The sequence below is a fragment of the Gobius niger genome (assembly GCF_951799975.1).
Source record: "Gobius niger genome assembly, chromosome: 11".
NCBI classification, from domain to species: Eukaryota; Metazoa; Chordata; class Actinopteri; order Gobiiformes; family Gobiidae; genus Gobius; species Gobius niger.
In genome coordinates, this window is record NC_136862.1 from 20,711,513 (window position 1) to 20,732,202 (window position 20,690).

At 41.3% G+C, this 20,690-nt stretch overlaps 1 protein-coding gene across 14 annotated transcripts in view; it reads right to left on the reverse strand.

Annotated features, from left to right (window-relative positions):
* nbeaa (neurobeachin a) overlaps window positions 1-20,690 on the reverse strand; it is a 129,203-nt gene that overhangs the window by 15,085 nt on the left and 93,428 nt on the right. For 2 of the 14 annotated variants that reach the window (XM_079566277.1, XM_079566271.1), the window contains exons 19-41: window positions 20,130-20,211; window positions 19,739-19,862; window positions 19,304-19,496; window positions 17,493-18,176; window positions 16,836-17,264; window positions 16,470-16,687; window positions 15,957-16,110; window positions 15,605-15,628; window positions 15,171-15,254; window positions 14,462-14,642; window positions 13,803-13,927; window positions 12,913-12,981; window positions 12,358-12,526; window positions 10,882-11,249; window positions 10,048-10,184; window positions 8,833-8,987; window positions 6,684-6,810; window positions 6,206-6,298; window positions 5,197-5,330; window positions 3,081-3,142; window positions 1,688-1,752; window positions 1,429-1,537; window positions 915-1,081 (exon numbers count right to left, since the gene is read on the reverse strand). In XM_079566277.1, the coding sequence (XP_079422403.1) occupies window positions 915-1,081; window positions 1,429-1,537; window positions 1,688-1,752; window positions 3,081-3,142; window positions 5,197-5,330; window positions 6,206-6,298; window positions 6,684-6,810; window positions 8,833-8,987; window positions 10,048-10,184; window positions 10,882-11,249; window positions 12,358-12,526; window positions 12,913-12,981; window positions 13,803-13,927; window positions 14,462-14,642; window positions 15,171-15,254; window positions 15,605-15,628; window positions 15,957-16,110; window positions 16,470-16,687; window positions 16,836-17,264; window positions 17,493-18,176; window positions 19,304-19,496; window positions 19,739-19,862; window positions 20,130-20,211 (3,953 nt within the window). The remainder of the gene's footprint in view (window positions 1-914; window positions 1,082-1,428; window positions 1,538-1,687; window positions 1,753-3,080; window positions 3,143-5,196; window positions 5,331-6,205; window positions 6,299-6,683; window positions 6,811-8,832; window positions 8,988-10,047; window positions 10,185-10,881; window positions 11,250-12,357; window positions 12,527-12,912; window positions 12,982-13,802; window positions 13,928-14,461; window positions 14,643-15,170; window positions 15,255-15,604; window positions 15,629-15,956; window positions 16,111-16,469; window positions 16,688-16,835; window positions 17,265-17,492; window positions 18,177-19,303; window positions 19,497-19,738; window positions 19,863-20,129; window positions 20,212-20,690) is intronic. The other 12 variants (XM_079566283.1, XM_079566284.1, XM_079566276.1 and 9 more) reach the window with 11 other exon arrangements.

Consider the following 20,690-nt stretch of genomic DNA (forward strand, 5'->3'; position numbering starts at 1 on the left):
CTTTGGCTCTCCGACACATAAAAGCACAAGACAAGGACAACAGAAACAGGCCTAATACAATAGAAATATTTAAGAACAGTTCAGTCCATTTCTGTGGTGATTAAGTTTTGGTCCCTGCTTCATTCAGAATTCCTACAGCACAAGGGACAAAAGATTTCAGCCTTTGTAGCCTGTGGGACTCTGTATCGCCTCCTAGAGTTCAGAAGCTCTAACTGAGGGTCAATAGCTCGAGCTTTAGTCAGTGCCCTCTCCTTGTACAGCCCATTCAAAGGTCACTCATAATCTTAGAGTCCATTGACACCACCTTGTTCAGTTTGCTTTTTGTTCTGCGGATCATGTGATTGTACCATTTTTTAACTCTTTTTATTTGCCACATGCTTGCAGCATTGCACAATACACTCAAAGCTTTCGCAAGCCACATGAGAATTACTTCAATACGTACTTAACATTCTGTAGAGTGCTTCGCATAGTTTTTAATAAACTGTACAGTCCAGTGTTCTTCCAGGATGAGCAACACAAACACCCAAAAACTCTTACTCTAAAGGCAAAAATCTAAGGAGCACTTGTGGTGATTGTGCAGATTCTTCACGTTAAGAATCTGTTGATGTTGAAATTTGGTTTGAGCAGACTCTTCACGTTAAGCCTTGAAGAATCTGCCTGGCAACAACAGGCAAGTCCACCAGATTTTGTTTTTAATCAGATGAGATTCATCTACCTGGATATTGAATCGTCATCGCTTTACTGGAGATAAAAACAATAATATTTATATTGTATATTTCCTGACATTACATACTAATCCATATAATAGTATCCCTGTCATAGATGTTTTTGGTCAGTGATGCACTTCCATCCTTCCGTCGTCCAAAGTTTTATTATAAGTTTGAAATCATACACTACATATTGTTTTTGCTGACCTCTGAGACATGGTCCCCCAGGCACCGTGTTTGTTGGTGAGGATGTTGAGGATCTTCTGTTTCAGTTGGTTAGCGGTCACATGATCTCGATGTTTTGCAGCACTGATGAGGTGATCACACATTTTCTCCTCTTCTCGCCGGTCCGCTGCGTATTGAGCACAGTTGGACTACAGACAAAAAAGGAAAATAGCTTTTTCAGTAATTTCAATTCCTTTTGGAGTTTGCCAAACACATACTTGCATTCAGATTATAGGTAGATTAAATATTCACTTTATAACCCAACAATCTTTTCTCAAGTTAGAATCTCAAAAAGTTAGATTTAAATGAGTAAGTATGAGAATCGCATCATGTACACAACAAAGTTTGTTATTGATTTTTCCACCAAAATGCACAGGATAGATCAATATTAGCACACTGGGAGCCGGATCGTTTGTTTTGGTAGCCCCAAAGATGCTTGGTTTTGTAAATAAGTCTGTCTACTTTATTTCCCCCCTCAGCAGATCAGTAAACAGACCTCAAATTCAGCGTGTTTGTGCACATCCTCGGCCCTCTGTCGGTTCAGGATGAACTCTGCTTCGTTAGCAACTCGCACAATGTGATCCTTCATGGCATGGCACAGGAGTCTGGGCAGAGGCACAAACATTTAGCACAAAAACACACCATGTGTTTTCTTTGTGGGAGTGGAGGCTACGGTCCCATCGGGGCGTGTCCCACACATTAGGCAACAGGCCCTCAGGAGGGCGGAGTGAATCAAACAGAATAATCAGCCTCACCTCCCCTCATTGATCAGCTCGATGAAGGCCAGTCCAGCATTCTTCTGGATCGAATTCTGCCACTCCTGATCACAAAAAAACAACAGCATGTAAATAATTGAGCAAGGAAACACAGATGATCAGCAAAAATCTGCTGTCTGCAATTTTCATAACTTCTCCAAGTTTTAAGAAACAGAACATAAACTCCATTCAACATCTGTTTGAGCAAATACTTTACTGTTGCTGTCAGTACAAAAGACACTAAACCTAAAACGTTTAAAAAAACATATAAGTATTGCACAGAGTATTGCAGCGAAAGTGTTAGTGTGGTAACGACCGCTGAAAGCCAAGGACTATCAGCTCTCCATTAGCCGGCCCTTAAGGGACAGGAGCCTGCCCCGCCCCCATCCCATCAGCAGGATCGATATTTGGGATAGGGTTTTCTCTCGCGGGCCCCTAATGGCAGCCAGGCCGGAGACTGGGGTAACACTATACATGCTGACGGGAAATGGGAGTGACGAGAGGAGGAGGGCAGAGGGGCGAGTTTTAGAAGATGAAAGCTAGAGCCGCTGAAATGTTATGAACAGTCGAGATGGGAGCGAGTGTCTGAGTATGTCGAACAGACAGAAGAAAGAGGCGCTCCAGAGAGAGTGCGGTGGCCTCATTCAAGGACAAGGCCATTTTTAGAAACGGGAGGAATGACAAAAAGTATACTATTTTTAGTAGAATAAAAGCAAAGAAGAAATTAGTTCCACTTCACGAAACAGAGGAGGCTCTATCATGGTATGTACAATTTGTATACCTCTAGAATTGTACATGTAAACCAATATAACTAAAATAGTATCTCCGTTTTGAGCCTAAAAACCTTTGCTAACATTATTGAACAATCATGATCGACGGGCGTGTCGCTGAACTTTTTAGACTTGGTTGCAACAAAATTTGCCTTCCAATAAGCTGACTACGTACTTGCAATCTTTGATCTAGAGGGAAGTTTGGAATGACGTCTGCGCATTAAATGAGCTTGAAGATATTGTATTACAACTGCAATGCGCTGCTTAGGTAGTCCATCTGAATCCGCCCAGCCGTGGGATATTTTGTGCCATTTGTCTACATATTTTAAGAATATATTATGTATTTTGCGTACTTACTTGTTGTTGGCAATCTCCTTAGCTACACTTCATATAGCTGGTGCCATCCCAGTTTCCAATATTGGTATTTTCAGAAAATAAAGACGAGGCGGGGAAATGTTGGACTTATTTACTAGATCCCACAGTACCGAGACTCACTGCTTACACACAACTCATAACTTCAGTGTTTTTAGAAGCCAGAAGAAGAGCTAGCCTGAGTCGTATTATTTGTTGACCAGAGGATTTGTGAAAATACGAACTCAAGACATACGATTTAAGTTACAAACCTGTGAACAGAGCAGCATGACGAGCTCCACTACTGACGTACTTGATTTCATACACACCAGACCTACAACAGACAGACAGCGACGCAGTTAGGACCAAACTTTAGCTCATCTGACAGCCACTCTGAGACTAATCAACAGGAATACCATTACTGCAGAATTAAATGTAATGTAGCTCAATGCCACAGTTACTTCTATTGTTTAAGTCATTACGTATTGTCAGATAAAAATTAAAAAAAAGCATGCCACAGAAAGGACAACAACAAACAGTACGGCAAGAGAGGAGGGGGAAATCGTGGGGGAGGGAGAGAGGGAGAGGCAGAGACAAAACATAGAGACAGTGGATGACAAGAACAGGACACCAGGAAGCAAGTGGGCAGGAGGTGTTCGCGATTTGTACCAAAGGTTTTGCAAAACAAACACCATATGAAATAATCTTCTCTAAATCAAAGAACTTTGGCTGACTAGCTATGTCCAATAATCAGACATTGTACCTGTTTACGAATGAGTGAAGCAGCTCGAAGACACTTCCATTCATTCACACAGACAAGACTATAGGGCAGGTAATTGACCGAAAATCAATGTCCATAATAATTGGACAGGCTGGCTTGAGTTAAATACATTTGTTATGTTATTTGTTGTACTCAACATCATACTATTTTGTGAATAACGTGGGCACTTTTTCTAGAAGACTGTTGCCTTCTCCTTTGAGGCTTGCATAACTTTAAAGGTGCATTACAGTGTTCATTTCATCGACTAAAATATTGAATTATAATTTTAGTCAAAGTAAAGACTAAATTGGACTAAAACTAAAACAAAATGAAAAACTATGACTAAAAATAAAAAGGAGAGACTAAAATCCTCCACTGATGGTTTGAAAGAGCCTCATATCATTTAAATTAAAGACTGAATGAACAGCTCTGAGCTTTGTTCATGTGGGAGAAGCTCCGTAAAGCAGAGAACCTTGATTAAATATGATTACAATACATATTATTATGTAATAATTATTATGTATTATTATGTAAAGTCGACAAAATTTGTCATAAATTTAGATCAACAAGCAATTGAAAAAATTGAAGACAATTATTTTATTAAATCTTGATTAAAATAACATTTTCGCCAAAAGACTAAAACCAAAGTAAACCATGTTGTCAAAATGAACACTGGTGCATTATGGAACTTTTCATGAAAAAAAAATTATATATAGTGTAGACTAAAAGATCAAATGTCCACTTGACCTTTCTGGGTTGTATGGGTGGTTAGCATGGCACCTTTACTTTCTTTTCACTTTACTATGACGTTCCAGGATCAATGTTTTTCGGGGGTTTCTGGTAGGTTGTATGGATGGACCGTATCCGTAACCATGGAGATGGTTTCATCAGCAGTGAAAACTGACCACAAACCCCCCAAAAACATGGATCCTGGAGCGTCATAGTAAAGTAAAAAGAAAGTAAAGGTGCCGTGCTAACCACCCATAAAGCTGCTGGTTTACTAAAAGGTCAATACGCCCTAATATACATTTTCATGAATAAATAATGCACCTGCAATCTGTCCATTTGCCTTTGATAACAGCCCAGACAACCAATGATGAGGAGTGGTATAGAGCGTTAGTGCTACTTTACACAATGGTTTGATTTAAAACAAAAGGAGGCTCTTGGGCTATTTAGTAAAAGGTGGTCTGGTGGTAAAGGCCTGTTTATTCTTGGTTTTGACTTGCTTTGTGCTGTTCTAATCTGGGGTTAACTCTTGTTTAGACCTAATATAGTACAGGTTTAGTACTGTTTTTTTGTTTTCTTTATTTCTGCTCGTATTAGACATCTGAGTTAGACCTATAATCTGCTCGGATGCTTTGGCCACACTTTCATACATACTGTGAACTGCTGCTTGTATATTATGTAATCATCCGGGGCCTTCATTCATAAGAAACTGTTCCCCTGCATTCAACATGAGAAATAAACACTCTTTTCTAGTTAGTCCTTAAGTTACCCAGCCCTATACCCATTCCCGCCGTCATCCACACAGGCCTTAGTCAGGCCTCAGTCGCTCGCTGCAGTGAGGGACAGTGATGGGAGACTCCACAGAGAGACGCCAGTTAGAGAAAAGGAGCCGTGTACAGCACCTGTACCTTCAATGAGCAGCTCCTGCCCATGACTACCCAGCAGCGTCCGGGACAAGAACGGGGCGAAGTCCACGAAAATCTCCCTCAACAGCGGCGCAACTTTCTCCAGCGCCCGCTCCAACTTTGTCGTGATGCTGCAGGAGATGCAAGGCACAAGACATGAGAGAGTTAAGGCTTAGGAGGAGATTAAAAACTAGCATTTAAATGAGGCTTGAAATTCATGTGGGAGAAACTCAGGGGAGACTTGTGAGAGGAGAAACATGCAAGAAAAAGCCAGGACAAATTATACCGAGAAGAAACAGGGAGTCTAAATGATCACAGAATCAAAAAGCGTGAAATGATCATTGAGTGTAGAGGAAGCACTAGGCCTGGATTAAGTAGATGGCACTACAGTTTGAAGGCTGAGCTTTTACAACTTGCAAACGTACAGCTGCAATATGTAGCTTCAAAACTATTAAGCCTTAAAACAAAATATTATTCTGTTGGTATAGCTTTTGGGGGTTTTCTGACATCTATACCTAGGCCATATTTAAACAACATCGTTGCGCTAGGTATGCCATGGCGTCTCAAGGACTCAATAAGAGTATGTGGTAATTTGATCATATTTTGAAAACGATTTGCCTCATGGTTACCAATCTCGAAATGGGCTTTTGTTCGTTCACTTTTAACTGAAAGATGTTAATAACAAGACTAATACGTATGTTAGGGGTGGACTTGTAACTTGTTTTAATCTGCTTCTAGATTTTAGATGATTTTAGAGACTAGAAGAGGTTAAAACAATATCTCAAGCCCTTATAAGCGGTTATTAATACAGCTAGAAACGGGACTTTTTCGTGTTAGTGTAAAAGGGACATCCATCCCGGAAATGTCCCTGCGCAAACGGCACTGGGCATTTCTTGCATGGTGTCCGGTTAACATTTAGTGGTGGTCGGGTGCAGCAGGCTGTGTGTGTGGGAGGGGGGGAGAGTGGGTGAGGGGGGCGTGGGTTTGGGATGGGGGTGCTCCTTGCCTAAAACACTGTCCTGCATCTCGAGGGGCAGCCTGCAGAAGTGTCACAGAGCTAAAAGACTCAGGGGACGTCTGCAGCACTTCACAATAGGCACTGCAATACAAACCACAGTACAGCCATGTATAGACACACACACCGTTACTGAGTACAGGGCGAAAAGCACACATTACCAAACATTTTCAACACTAATAATGCTACTGCGACTATGATGACTTCAATGCTAACATGACAAAACATATACCGTACATTTCAATGTAGCAATACTCGTACTGAATACCCTATTTGCCTCTATTTATGTAGCATAGGTTTCAAATGTTCAAAGATCGTGTTTATTCAAGTATTATTTACAAGTAAGATGTGAAATGAAGTGGAAGGGGCTGAATTTTAAGAAAATCAAATCAACACAAACATGATGGGATTGAACAGAAACAGGGAGAATAGTGAGACTGAACAGCATCTTGTGGACAGCAGATCTGACCTCATGTTCTCCATCGTGTCCTCAGGCATCGGGGCGACGGTCTGCACCGCGGGGAGGTTTTTACTGGTCGCTCCATTCACAAATGACGAAGAGGAGGAGGAGGAAGAAGAGGCGGAGTCTGTGGCACCTGCACAAAGGAGAGAAGACGATCAGTATGTAGGTGAGAAGGAGCTTAATACTTAATACCACAATAACATTTGGTTAAAAGAAGTGCTGCACAATATTATTGATATTACAATATTAGGGGATGCAATATCCATATATAATACATATGCAATAGATATTATTAAAATGTACACTTTTTGCAAACACAGCCAAAAACAAAAACAATGTTTAGCTTTAGTCATATGTTTTCTAACTTCACTCACTTCACTATTTTATTCTTGTGTTGACACAACTGGACGGAAAAAAAAAACACAACTCGCTTATAATTTCCATTTAAATCTAATCAGACCAAACGTTCTGTGTTGAAATGGTTTTGTTAAATATCGCAATCTTAACGTAATTGTAAATTCTCAATGTATAATATAGAGTGCTTTTCCAGATGCTCAAAGTCACTTTTTACAATGACTAATTATTATTGTGCAGCCCTTGCTCAAAGAAATGAATTTCACAAAGCAAAAAGTATGAGACACGCCTCAGCAGTACCTCCGCAGACTAAACTGTGTGTACTTATGACCTCAGTTCAAATTGACATTGATTTTGAGTTTAAATGTCATTCTACTCCACCGGTTTAGCTAAAAAGTACAAAACAAAAACCCTGGAATAATAGCCATATTGTGTTTGCTGCTTCTGTCCGTCAGCTTTAGCTGCGTATCAGCAGTGGATGTATCTGTATTGCAGGCATACAGCACCGTATGATACATGCATAATGCAAAAGGATGGGATATGTTCCCCTGAGTGGATTGTGTGTATTGATTGCAAAGCTATTTTCACAAACCGAGCCCATTACCAGAATACAAGCAGCAGCATGTCAAGCCAAATGCCATCTAAATTCAATTCAGCTGCTACATTAATAAGTATCCATTTCTATTATAGTGGACACTGGTCTGGGTGATCTGTTATTTATGCAGAGGTGGGAAGAGTAGACAAACACTAGACTTTTGTTACTCGAGGCATCAAAAGCACAGAAATATGTGTCAGGGCTTAATAAAGTGAGAAAAGTACTGCGATAATATTATTATTATTATTATTATTATTATTATTATTATTATTATTATTATTATTATTATTATTATATATTAATTAGAATATTGCTCAAATGACATTAAAGTGAGAACCTTTTTAACACACTCTGAAACTTGTGCCTCTAGAGGCCATAAGCGCCACTGCAGGTGTCGCAGCATGTTGCGTTGTTTTACTCATTAATTGTCCGTGAGAGTAAATACTGACAGAAAAGACAAAGGCAGAGACTGTACATCCAATTACACAACGGAGATATTTTTCTTCACTCCAACAGGGCTGCAAACACTGTTTAAGTGGCGCCAGCCCACAGTTAGCTTTGCCTGTTAGCCTGTTAGCGTCTCTGATCCGGAAGCCGCAAAGTTTTGCAATTGTGTTTTTCTGGCCAGAGACACCAGGGGGAGCTGAAAGCCCCCCCAATCATCCCATTAGCACTTGTATTACCCCCAGAGGGACTACAACTTAATAAGGATTTATTAAGGTAAACAAGTTACTTAGTATCCCTTTAAGCAACATTTTAAGCATTCAGTTTTTATTATGAAATTAAGCCAAAACAAGACATGAAAACATATTTTCAAAAGAAACAAGGGCAAAATGAAACAAAATTAGGAAAATCATGACTAAAATGTAACTTTTGAAAAATTGTAAATTGCCATGTGTTTTGTGTGGCTAACATTCAGAGAGTTAACGAGAGTTCAATGTTTCACCCAGAAACGCATCTATCAATCAAATAATCCTGCTTCTACATTTCTAGTAGCTCTAATTCATCTTTGAGTTTGTTTGAATGAGTGACAATCGGACTTAAAATAAGTCTGGTTTCATATTTTAGCGCATCTTTCTCACACATATTGCAATTCAGGAAAACACTTTTTTCACAGTGCAGGTGTTTGTTTGCAGCTTTTACAGCTTGATCAGCACTGAAGGGAGACAGGCTGTAGGTGATACAGTGAAGTGTTTGAGACCTCACCAGTTGTGTTAATCATGCTTTTGGGCGTTGCCGTGGCAGCAGCAAAGATGTTGGGTGTGCTGCCGGCTGTAGATGCTCCGCCGGTGGTGGGCGTCCCGACTGTATTCACTGACAGGCTGCCGGGTGGAGGCTTCTTCACCGGGACCACAACACTCCTGCGATGGACAGAAAGATCACAAATCATTTAGTATAGCATATATATGAATACAGTGATTGAAATTACATTCAGACCAAAGAGTACAAAACTACTTCCTGTAAAATAAAATAAGAAGACTGTTTCGTAAACCAGGCTAGGAGTTAAGTTATAATATACAGTACCAAGTTGTTTTTAAAATGGCTTCTTCCATCTTTCTTTTACGCCCCAGCCTGATCCACACCAGACTTTTTTTTGTACTTTTTGTGCGTATGTGTAATATTATCCAGCTAAGCAGAATTGTAAGTGAAGAAAGGAAAGCGAGACTAAAAGTTTGTAGGTCAATAATAAAAGGAAAAGAAATCAGCACGAAACTGACATTTATAACCTTTAATCAAGCCTGCCCTGCCCATTTTGATGATAATTGTAGAGGCTGTAGATGATAAAGGTTCTCATTATGCATATATAAAAAGAAAATCTTAAATGGTAAAAAGCCAAATGAAAATGTTAAGGCGACACATTCAGTTTAGTTTGTATATATATCCTCTATCAATACAGTTGGTTTCTTCAAAAAATCTGCTATGATTTTCCATTGCACACAACTCAAAAACTGTCAATTGGCCTCGAGCAAGAACTGGGACATACAAATCTATTTCCACCACAACAACAGCTGCAGATTTTGTTACTGTATCCATGAGCCTATTGTGAATTTTGCTGAAAATATTTTGCAGTTGTGCCTCCGTCCTCTATTGTTATTCCGGTGCTGGATGGCTCTTCTGCTGAATGCACATTGTTATGAACGTTACTGGGAGGAAAATGAGAGTTTAAATAAAAGGAAATCAATATGACCTCTGGCAGGTACTGTGCGCTTGTAAATGATGTAGTTCAGAAAGCTTTATGGCATGGCTCAGTAAGCTTTACTGCCCAAACGCTGACCAGCTGTTCGATTCTTGCTTGTGATGTTTTCCAAAAGAACAAGTGTCATTTTCACCATTACCAATACACTAATGCACATACTGAAAGTAAAAAGATTTTTCATGCTGTTGAAATGTTTTTTTCTTCTCTGTAGAAGCAGCACTGACCTGTCGAAGGAGTGGAACTGCATGGGTAACATGGGGTGGGTCTTCAGGGCGGGGTCCGGGTGATACGGGGTCGGCCCGGACTCCTGACCGAGATCTCCCCCGTCCAACGGAGCTGCCACTAAGCTCTTCAAAATCTCCTGGAAATAACAAGGCAAATGCATGTAAGAGTCCCGAGAGGGGGTTATGAAGTTATTAAATGTGAGTCAGATTGGCTCTATTTAGCAACGTTTGCCCCAAGAGATTGAAGGATGATCTGTGTAAATCTCTGTATCGGCGTCACAACAACCTGGATGCTACTTTTCAGGGATATCCTGTCACAGGCCAAAAGTGACTTATACCGCCTTTATATATTCAATGTACATATTTTGTCGGCACAGACAAGAGGTTCTCAAACCCTTTACTTTATCTGAGCCTCCAAGTGTGTGATTGAACATATAAAAATACCCCAATTATGTCTAAACAAGGAGTAAACCAGGAAAAAAACACAACCATCATTATGTATTACTAAAGCAAAAAGAAATTATCTCTTTAAATACTGTCTAAAATTACAGATGGCCCTGAAGATACCATCTGAAGAAGCTCAAATACAGTGTGAGAACTGCTGACACAGCCTACCAACCATACAAAACAAAAAACAAGAAGAAAATCAACAATACAACACCGCAAAATGACCAAATAAACTCAAAGTCATAAAATCCTTCATTTCAACATGATCTAACACTTTCATTATCCCATGTGTTGCTACTGTTGTAAAGCATGAACATTTAGTTACATGCTTTGTTATTGTTTTTTACTGTAATTGCTGAAGTAGAAACTGTGTGTTTTTAAGCGCACCTTCACATTGATGCCTTTGTTCGTTTGGCTGATGCTGGATATAGAAGAGGGCGGGGCTTGGCTGGAGTTGGAGCTTGGATTGTGAGGGGAATCCAGGAGACTCTCCTGAGACCTCCGGACGTCCGACAGACTGCACAACAGGTCAGTGCTGCTGGCTCCCACTCCCCCTATGTCTCTGTCTCTGTCTGTCTCTCGCCCCACGAGGCCGAGGCCAAGCCCAAGTCCCATCTCAGACCCGTTCAGCGACCCGGCCACGTGGCCCTCCTCCCCGATGCCCGAGTCCGTGTGTGGCAGTCCTGCCCTGGGAGAGTCGTCCACTGGGGTGGGGGTCTGCTTGTCCCGGTCTGAAAAGGCTGAAGATGGGTGCTCTGCAAGAGGACAAGGTGATAATATTGAGTTCTGTGTAGATTGGAGACAACAGAGCCAAAGGTAAAGGTAAAGTAAAGCAAAAAAGCAGGGGTAGGCAACGCCAGGCCCGGGGGCCAAATCCGCCACAGAACCTCTGGCCCTCAAGATGATTTTGAGAAACACTATTACACAAATCACAGAGTACTTTTTACATTATTAGTTAAATAGGAGAAAATAAGGTAGAAATACTGTCAATAAACTCAATGAGGTCATAACACTGGCATTTGAAAGAAGTGCACTGGAAAAAGAATAATCGTTTTAAGGAAGAAATGACATAAATCTACTTGAATTAAGAGATTAAATCTAAGGTTTGAGTAGATTTGGTCTGGTCTCGGATGAGATAAAACCTCTAGCAGTCATTATTCTCTTAATTCAGATAATTGTGTGTCATTTCAAGTGAAAAACAATTATTTGTCTGATTCCAAGTGGGTTTTATTCTTGTTCCATTGGCGCTAGCATTTGTATCTTGTATTAATTCAACATAGAAGAACTTTAATTCAAGCAATTTTAAGTCATTTATCTCATGATAGTAATTTTTCCAGTGTTGTGCTTTACTTTGAGCTAATAATCAGTGGCTTCGGCCCTCGGTCTGTTACAATAAAGAAAATCGTCCCTCCGCCAAGAAAACTTGCCTCCCCCTGCAATAAAGTAATGAATCCCAAATGTAACACTGCCATACTTAACTTGAACTACTATTAATGCTCCATAACAGTCATTACAACTTTTCAATACTTTCCTTTCTTTAGACAATTGTCCTGTTGCTATTACTAATACAACTGTACTAAAAAGGTTTAATACCCATTTCCGGTAGTTTACTTGAGGTAAAACAGTGCTTTCACCAGTGCATTTACTGGGACATGGCCACAGAATAACACATCATGATGTCTATTTTTAAAATGTCTTATCAGTCATTTCCAGTTGCTTTTCAAGCCCTTCTTCTGTATTCCTCTAACCGTTTCATCCTCTCCTCAAAGCTGCTGTTTTTAGCCCACACCAGTGCTACAAGAGTGACTCATCCCAGACACTGCTCTGTTCATATTGTGATGAATGCAGTCTCGGAAACAGCACCTGTACTTGTGGGGGAGTTGATCTCGTGGCGGATGCTCCTCCCCGAAAGGCTGGTGGACCTGCCAATCTCCCGCTGCGGCTCCAAAATGTCTCGGTATTTAGAGACCATTAAAACGGAGATGAAGTAGACGACGGCCAGGGCGAGAAACTGGGCCTGTTTACTGTCATCCTTCAAAACACAAAAGACAAATGATTTAGATACAACAAGCAAATTTAGCAAGTACAGTAGATAACACTTAAAGGCACACATTAATACATGGTAAATTAGGACCATGATTTTTTTCTTTATAGTAAAACATAATAAATGTATAAAAGCCATAGTCATCAATTATGAAAAACAACAAGTATTTCATTTGAAGTTATGATGTATGAACAGAGTCACTGATATATAAATGACACTTCTATAATATAGTACTTTATAGATGAACGGGTGTCGGTATCTGTGTCAGCCAGTCTTATCTATGCTTTACATTAGTATAACAATAATATATTAATACCTTATCTTAGACAATGCAGACACCACATTTATCACTGTAGACAATAAAAATGGTTTACCACATCTCTGAAAACCACAGCCCGGAGTCGATTGATGTCCACGTCCTGCAGAAGTCTGTCTGGATCCTGCTGTATAAGACACAAATTTTCAAAACAAATGTGGTCTGTCTTTTATTTGCGCACTGATAGAATGTACTGTGCAAAAAGTTTTAAGTCTAGAGGCTTTGGTCAAGATATGTGTGTGAATATATAAAAAGTAACTAAACAGAAGTCCTATCTTGTAGTTAAAGGGCAAATGGATTGTTATTATTTATTTTGGGAGGCCCTTAAGCTTTAATGGAAAGGACAGCACAGCATGAAAGTGGTTTAGTTTGTTGTAGGGAATGTTATCCTCTCAATAGACCAGTGCATCTGGGTAAATGTCCCATCTTGAGCCACGATCTTGGAACTCCCAAGCAGAAGGTTTTAGCCTACTGTGCATGTTTTGGGTTTGGCCCATTCAGACATGGGGAGAACATGCAAAAAAAAAAAAGGCCCACATAGTTATAGTAGTATCTTTGATGTGGTCTGTGGTATTTTAAAATAGCACAGAATCCCCAGACCGATTTAGGATCAAAACAATAAGAACATTTAAGCACACCTGGGTCTACACCTTTTTGCACAGTATAGTAAAAATTCTGGGTAACGCTTTATATTAAGGTACTAAAACTAGTACTAAAGGATTATCTTATCTTAATAAGCATTAATAATATGCTTGTTAAGTAACACACTGCTTATTATACTTTTATCTGTTAACATACAAATATGCCAACCCTAAACCTAGCCCTAACCTTAACCCTTAGCATAACCCTAAAATGATTAATGATGATTAATACTTAATGAGCACACCTTAATCTAAAGCGTTACCAAATTCTGTTGCGTAAGCCTGCATGCATGTGTATGGGTGGTACCTTGGTGGTGTTGGAGGCACTGTGGAGACTGTCCTGGGACTTGCTGCTGGTTAAAGACGACTTACAGCTGCGGTCTCTCTGTCTTTGCCTGCACTCCAGGCAGTTCCTCACCGCCACACAGCACACTGAAAGAGAAGGGACATAATGTTCACACTGTTTATGAGGCGTTTCACATTCAAATTGGTTCAATAGTTAAAGAGGTGAAAAATGTTGACATCGGAGGCCTGTGGTGATGAGCAGAACAATCCCAATTAGGCAAGGCAAGGCAACTTTATTTATACCGCGCATTTCGTACACAAGGCAACTCAATGCGCCTTAAAGGGTTCAGTAAATGGTTCTTTTGAAGAATGTGAGCTTCCACGTTAATATTACAAATCATTTCAATGAATTTATAAAAGGTTTGATAATGAAATTAGGTCAAATGTTTCCATTAGGTTCAACTATAACATAACATAATATAATCAATGACATTTATCATAAAATATAGAGAGATTTTTAATTCTTTTAATGAATATTTTTTTATACACATTTTTGTTGTAATATTCCGTTTTTTGTTTTTTTTCATAAATTGTACATGATACGTTATTGTTATTGTCAACAACACATAATTGTGAATGCACATAATAAGAAGACACTTGTATGAAAACTAAACAACACACCCAGTCTGAGACACTGCCTCATCAGGCCACCAGACGACATGTTCTTCTCGGCCTCGATCTCGCTGAAGTTGAGGGAGCTTGCAAACACCAGCACGTCCACCATGGCCATGAGCCGCGACAGAAACGTGACCGCTGTCTCCGAGGACATGCCCTGCGTCGCCTCGATGTTCTCCAGCTCAGTCTGCCGGAGACAAATACAGAGGCTCCACCATTATCCAGGGGAAAGGCAACGGAGAACAAGAGGCAATAAGATTCATATGTTTCTACTTTAAACAGTTTGCATGGCTGTAATCATGACTGTGTACAGCAATAGACAGAAGAGGCAGCCTGGACTCATGCTGGGTCAGTGAGATACAAACTTCAATGATCATTCGGCAACATGGGGTTTCACGACACAGTACAGCCTGATGACGTACAGGTAATGGCAGTGAGGACATCAGTCAATGACAATGTACTTTCATATTGTAAAACTACACAAACTGGTCATCTCCAACACTCGAGAATCCACACTGAAGACTCAGTGCATGAAGGGGATTAAACTTGCATCAAACCAGTGCTGTCTGCTTGAGTAAGCAGACGGATGTGAGTGCAGCTCAGAGCCTGAGCACAGACATTTGGGATAAACAGACACACATGGTGAGGACATTAGGGCTCGGGTTGGTGCTCTTAGCTCTTCTAGTGATGTGGGAGTCCCAGGCTCTTTACGCACCTCACCCCCAGCGCCTCCTGCCCCAGGGAGAGGGGTCACCTCCTCGACCTTTGACCCTCTCAGGGGTACGGCTCCTCCTGCCTTCTTTAGTGTTGATACAAATGGGACAGGCTTAGCAGATGACACCCCCAAGGACTTCAGATCATTGTCATGCTTCTCCCACTGTTCACTGGAACTACTCTGGCCAATCGCTATAGATACTCCCATTTAATAATACTAAATTATAGAGTCAAAATAGGCTAATAACTGAGTGCATGCCCACAAAAGCATAAAATGTCTTCAAAAGTATTACTTAGCGGCAAAGGAGCACAACAAATAAAAAACACTATGAATGTCAAACAAGCGGCAAGGGTTAGTGTCAGTCACAATGGTAAATAAACTGTCACAAAGAATTAGTAAAATAGAAGAAAAAGGAGTAAGAAACTGCAACTTACAGTGTTGGCACTACTCTTAGAACTCTGTACATGCAAAAACAGACAAAACACACACAAGAAAGTACAGAATACACATAACACAGAGAGGAAAGGAAGTAGAAACTCATTAAAATAATAGTTCAAATTATAAAGAGACTGTTAATTGGAAAACAAAAGGGGGGAACTTAGGTTGAATCCGGATCACAGCTACTGTATAGGCATTAGAGTTGCATGAATGAACTACACTATTGTTTTATGTGAGTAATCTTTAGATATTCATAAAGCGATGGAGGACCAGGGTGGAGAAATTATGTTTATTAGATGGCCTGCAGTTTTCCCTCCTACCACAGTGGGGCAGGGTAGAGCCACTTACAGAGGGAGAGGTGGCGGCGGAGAGCAGAGGCAGGATGCCCCCGCAGGCAATGATGATGTTGTCCACCATCTGAGAAATAAGGTGGATGGTGTTGTGCACAAAGATGATGTTTTCATTACTGTTGACAAAATCCATCACGGACTTGGTGGAGTGGCTGAAAACAACAAGAAAAACAAAGGTCAGGGGAAGAAAAATAAACACAGTGTTCACCCTTGAATATTGAGAAAAGCAGCCAACATTTTAACCAGCTAGTAGCCAAAATATTACTTCAAGTATAAGAATGAGTAAATATTTGAATGTTAAAGTAAAATTCATGCTTAATTATTGACGTATCCGACAACAGATAAGATACAAGAAATAGAAGCTTGATATTTTTCCGATGTTACCGTGGGAATAGATTTGATACTTTCAAATAATATTACTCAATGTATAGCAAGGCAGTGAAGTCTTTTGAACTTCTCCAGTCATAATGTTATGCCTGTGTCTTTGCATTGATAGAGGAATGCCCCTCACCTTCTCCACACATGCACATCGGTCTCCAGGGCAAACAGCAGGTCGGTGAGAAGTCTCTGGTGCATAGGGGACCACTTGAATTCTGGGATACGGAACATGGTTGTGCGCGGGCCAGGGCTGAACTGCCTGCGCTGCTCTTCTGTCATTGGCATCCCCCGAAAACCCAGATCCACCCTGAGGTCCCGCTCCAACTGGGCTGCTGTGCGACCGTGGAGGGCCTGCAAAATGTGAATGAAGAACACATTTACTAGAGCTCGTAGTCAAAATTCAAGTGAACACATCTAGGATGAGAAAAAAGTAGGAAAACCCTGTGGACTATAGGGATTAGTAGTACCTAAACTACTCATGCCATGTCCATGTACAAACCTGAGTAGTCGCAGTCGTTTGGATCTTTTTTGTATCCTTCTCTTTGCCATCATCAGACCTCTCCGTGTCCGAAGTGGTACTGGCTGTGTCCCCACTTCCAGCTTTGAGCCCCGCGGTCTCCCCCTCAGCCCCGGGCACCCCTTCCCCCTCAGGGAAGTCCGGTCTGGCCCCATGCGCTTGACTCTCAGCCTCTGCGATGGAGCTTATGTCGGCCAGGGGACTCTGGATCTTGAAGGGCCCGTCCTCTGGGAGCTGCCCGGTGGTGTGGCTGTGCGTGAGGTCAGCCATACCACCTGTCATGTGGGCGAGCAGGCTGAGGTCGTCGCTGGCGCTGTGTGCCGGTACTGGACCGGACGGAGGCGGCTGGTCTGGACTTGGCAGGACCAGGGGCTCTGTGGAGGCCAGGGCTGGGAGCAACTTCTCATCAACCTGAAATAGATGAAGGCTTAGAATATTATAATATTGACAAGACGGGAAACGGCAACATAATGACATCTTACTTAAAAGACAACAAGGTAATTTTAAATATTAGATTAATTGAGAAAAGGTTTGTGCTGTTGTTGTCGGTAGTGGTTTTTGGATCTTTTAACAAAACATGCTTTAAATCCCTCTTGATTAACACATTTACCCTTATGAATTGGCATTAGGTGTCCATACCTTGCTGAACAAAAAGCCATTGTTGCTGGGTACGCTGTCCTTCTCATCCGCCAGAGTGATGAGCGGCCCCATGTTCCCATCATCCTCCAGTGTGACCCCCGAGAGCCCCCCTAGGCCGGCTCCAATCCCGACCCCTGACCCCGCTGTGTCATCCTTGGGCGCCAGATTCCCGTTCAGATTTTGCACGACTGCACAGTACGCGCTATCCAGGAGCGAGTCCACTTCCACGAGGGGTCCGTTCTCCAACCCAGTCCCGTTACCCCCAGTCCCACCAAGCGCCTCGGGGGATAAGTCCAAGTCGTCCAGCTTCACCTCCGTAGCCTCCACCTTTTCAGCTTTAATGTCCACCAACAGGTCGTGCACTTCCACTCTTACCCCAGCCCCTGCACCCTGCTCCACGGGCGATAGGGCATCACCGTTGGGCCGCTTCACTGTCCCGTCCGCGAGTAAGTTCCTCGAGTCTGCCCCAGATGTCTCACTGTATTCGGCCTCGCTCTCCGGTGTCTGTGTCTGGGAGTTATCGTCAATTTCCAGGTTGCCATTGACGACCGGAGCAGGTGCAGCGGAAAGCCCAGATATGGTCGAGACAGAGCCCTTCTTCCCCTTTTTCATGTTCTCCTCTTCCTGACGCTGGTACTCCTCATACATCTTAGCCAGGTATTCTTTATGGGCCTCATATGTCACCTGTGAGCAGAGCAGAGGGGGCATGAGAAGGGGAACATGAAGAGGGGGTTATTCAGACAGATGACATCTTTGGAATCATCCATATATGGCCATGTTTGAAACAGTTAAGGGGGAAAACAAAGAAGAGAAAAATCTTAACTTTCTCCAATTATTCAAAAACTACCAAAAAAAAAAGCAGAATTATTGATATAACTTTTTACCCAATAAAGAAGACGTGGACAAAAAGACATGGAGGGGAGAAAAATGGTTCAACAGCCCATAATTACATAAATAACAGAAAAAGCTAACATGATGCTTCAAGTTAGCATCATGTTACATGCTAGCGCTAGCTACGACTGCCATTTTTTCGCTTCTACTGAACAATCTGTGTGAAAATTTAGACTTGACTTTATTTATGTGAGATAAATAAGTCCATATTCCACTATTTCCCCCTCGGTGGAGCCACGCCTCCTTCTTTGACGAAATGCCGTCTGTAATGCAATATTGATCTAAAACAGCTGAAACATCCAGTATCCAGTAATTTCACTTCCGGGTTTTCACGTGATTTCCCGCAAACCCTTCCCACCACCCTCCTTTTGCTCTCCTTTGCTGTGCAGCTGTTTCAATAAAGAGAAAAAGGGAAAAGAAGAAGCCTGTGTGGCTCATGTGGTGAAGCTATGGTAAGTGGTTTTAATTTGCTAAGATAGGATCAAGCTTAGCAAGAGATCGAGAGGTGAGGAGAGCAGTTCCTGGATACATACGACTTAAGCGCACATCATTTTTTAAATTGTCTATATGGAAATTTCAGTATCACAATATGAGGTGAGATTCAATATGAGATTCAAAAGAGTTAGCCTGGCTGGTCAGATGATATACGATTAAAATACAATTAAAACAGTTAATAAAATATCTTACATCTTGAAGCTCAAATTGACTTCAGATTCATACAAAAGGGAATCTTCATTACAATGATTCCGATAAAAGCAGGCCTCGAGGTATGTCAGCACTCATCAACATTCTCCACACAATTTGTCCTAATCAGTATGTGCAGCACAGTTCAGGGTATCAATCACACGCCAGACAAAGCACAAAAGCATATAATTACATGCACGTGAAGAAGCATCTTTAATTTCCAGTCTCCCACTTACCTTCGAGTGTGCAATGGACAGAGTATCCACCCAGACCCTCCATCCCCCCCATTCATATTTGATGGCGTGATAGAGCAGGATCCTGAAGATGTTGTAGACCATTTCGGTGATTTTCTGCTCCTCAGGGTTTTTGGGGTTGATGTAGCCGAGCGAGAACATCCAGTCCTGCCACACGGAGCACTGCAGCAGGCACCTGGGACAGACGGCACCAGAGAAGGAAGAAGGGAATAGGAAAGTACTATTAGATTAACAGGGATAGATCATTATTGCTATGGCTGGGTGGCTGTTCCTTAAAAAAATGTTAAACCGTGCAGCCTTGGACTTGCACTCAAGACAGTTTTGTTTCATTTAAATGTTTTATCCCATTCATGCAAAGTAAAACAATTCACTTCTATCATTTGTGTTAACTTATGTTCATTATTATTGCACACTCACCGCCTGTTTTCACGGCTATTGCTGAAGAGTTTGATCATATCGGACAGAAAGAGTCTGCGGACTTCCATCAGCTCTGCACTCGGAGAGGAGTTCTTCAGCAGAGTGGCCACTACCTTCAAAATCACTGCAGGCAAGAAAATAGGAACAAGAATATATTAGAGAGGCAAATTTGAAAAAAAGCAATTGAGTGATAGAAAAATATGTGAGGCAGAGAAAGGAGTGATAGAGATCGAAAAAAAAAAGAAAAAAAAAGGGAGATGGCTGCTGTGTCACCTTCAGGAAATGGGCTTTGTTGTTTTATTTACTTGGGACTAAAAGTACAGTGCGGTATTGACAGACCAAAGTGAAGAGCGCAGCAGAAATGGGGGACATAGTCTTTTGTCATACTCACTCGGATTTTGGATCTTGACGGTGGAGTCGGGCTCAGGGTGCGGTTTGTGGACGACCTGGGTGCAAACTTGCTCCGTCAGAATCTACAGGGGAAAAAAATGCAGAGTCAGTAAACTACATTTTATATGCCGTAAAAGACGCGTCCTATTCTCCTTCACATTTTAAAAGCGCCGCCACCTACCACCATTACTTTAGGATATGTTATGTAAAAGTGCAAAGTAGTGCTCGCTTGGATGCCTAACATTGAATTTTGCCTTTCACTTTTATGCAAACCCGTCTGACACTATACAATATTACCTATATTTCATTTTGTAATATGTTTATGCATTATTGCTTATTGCTATCATCATCGTAAGACCTTAATATCAATGTGGGCAAACATGTGATTGGATAAGATGGACATTGTTTTCTACTTGAATTAAACTTCTTGACATTAATAATGAAATACTTTGGTGTCCACATTGAGCTCATAGTACTGTATATACCTGGGATTTCCCGTCTATCTAGGACAATGGCTGTCAACAAAAGCCCCTTAAATATCCACCATGAAAACAAAAATAAT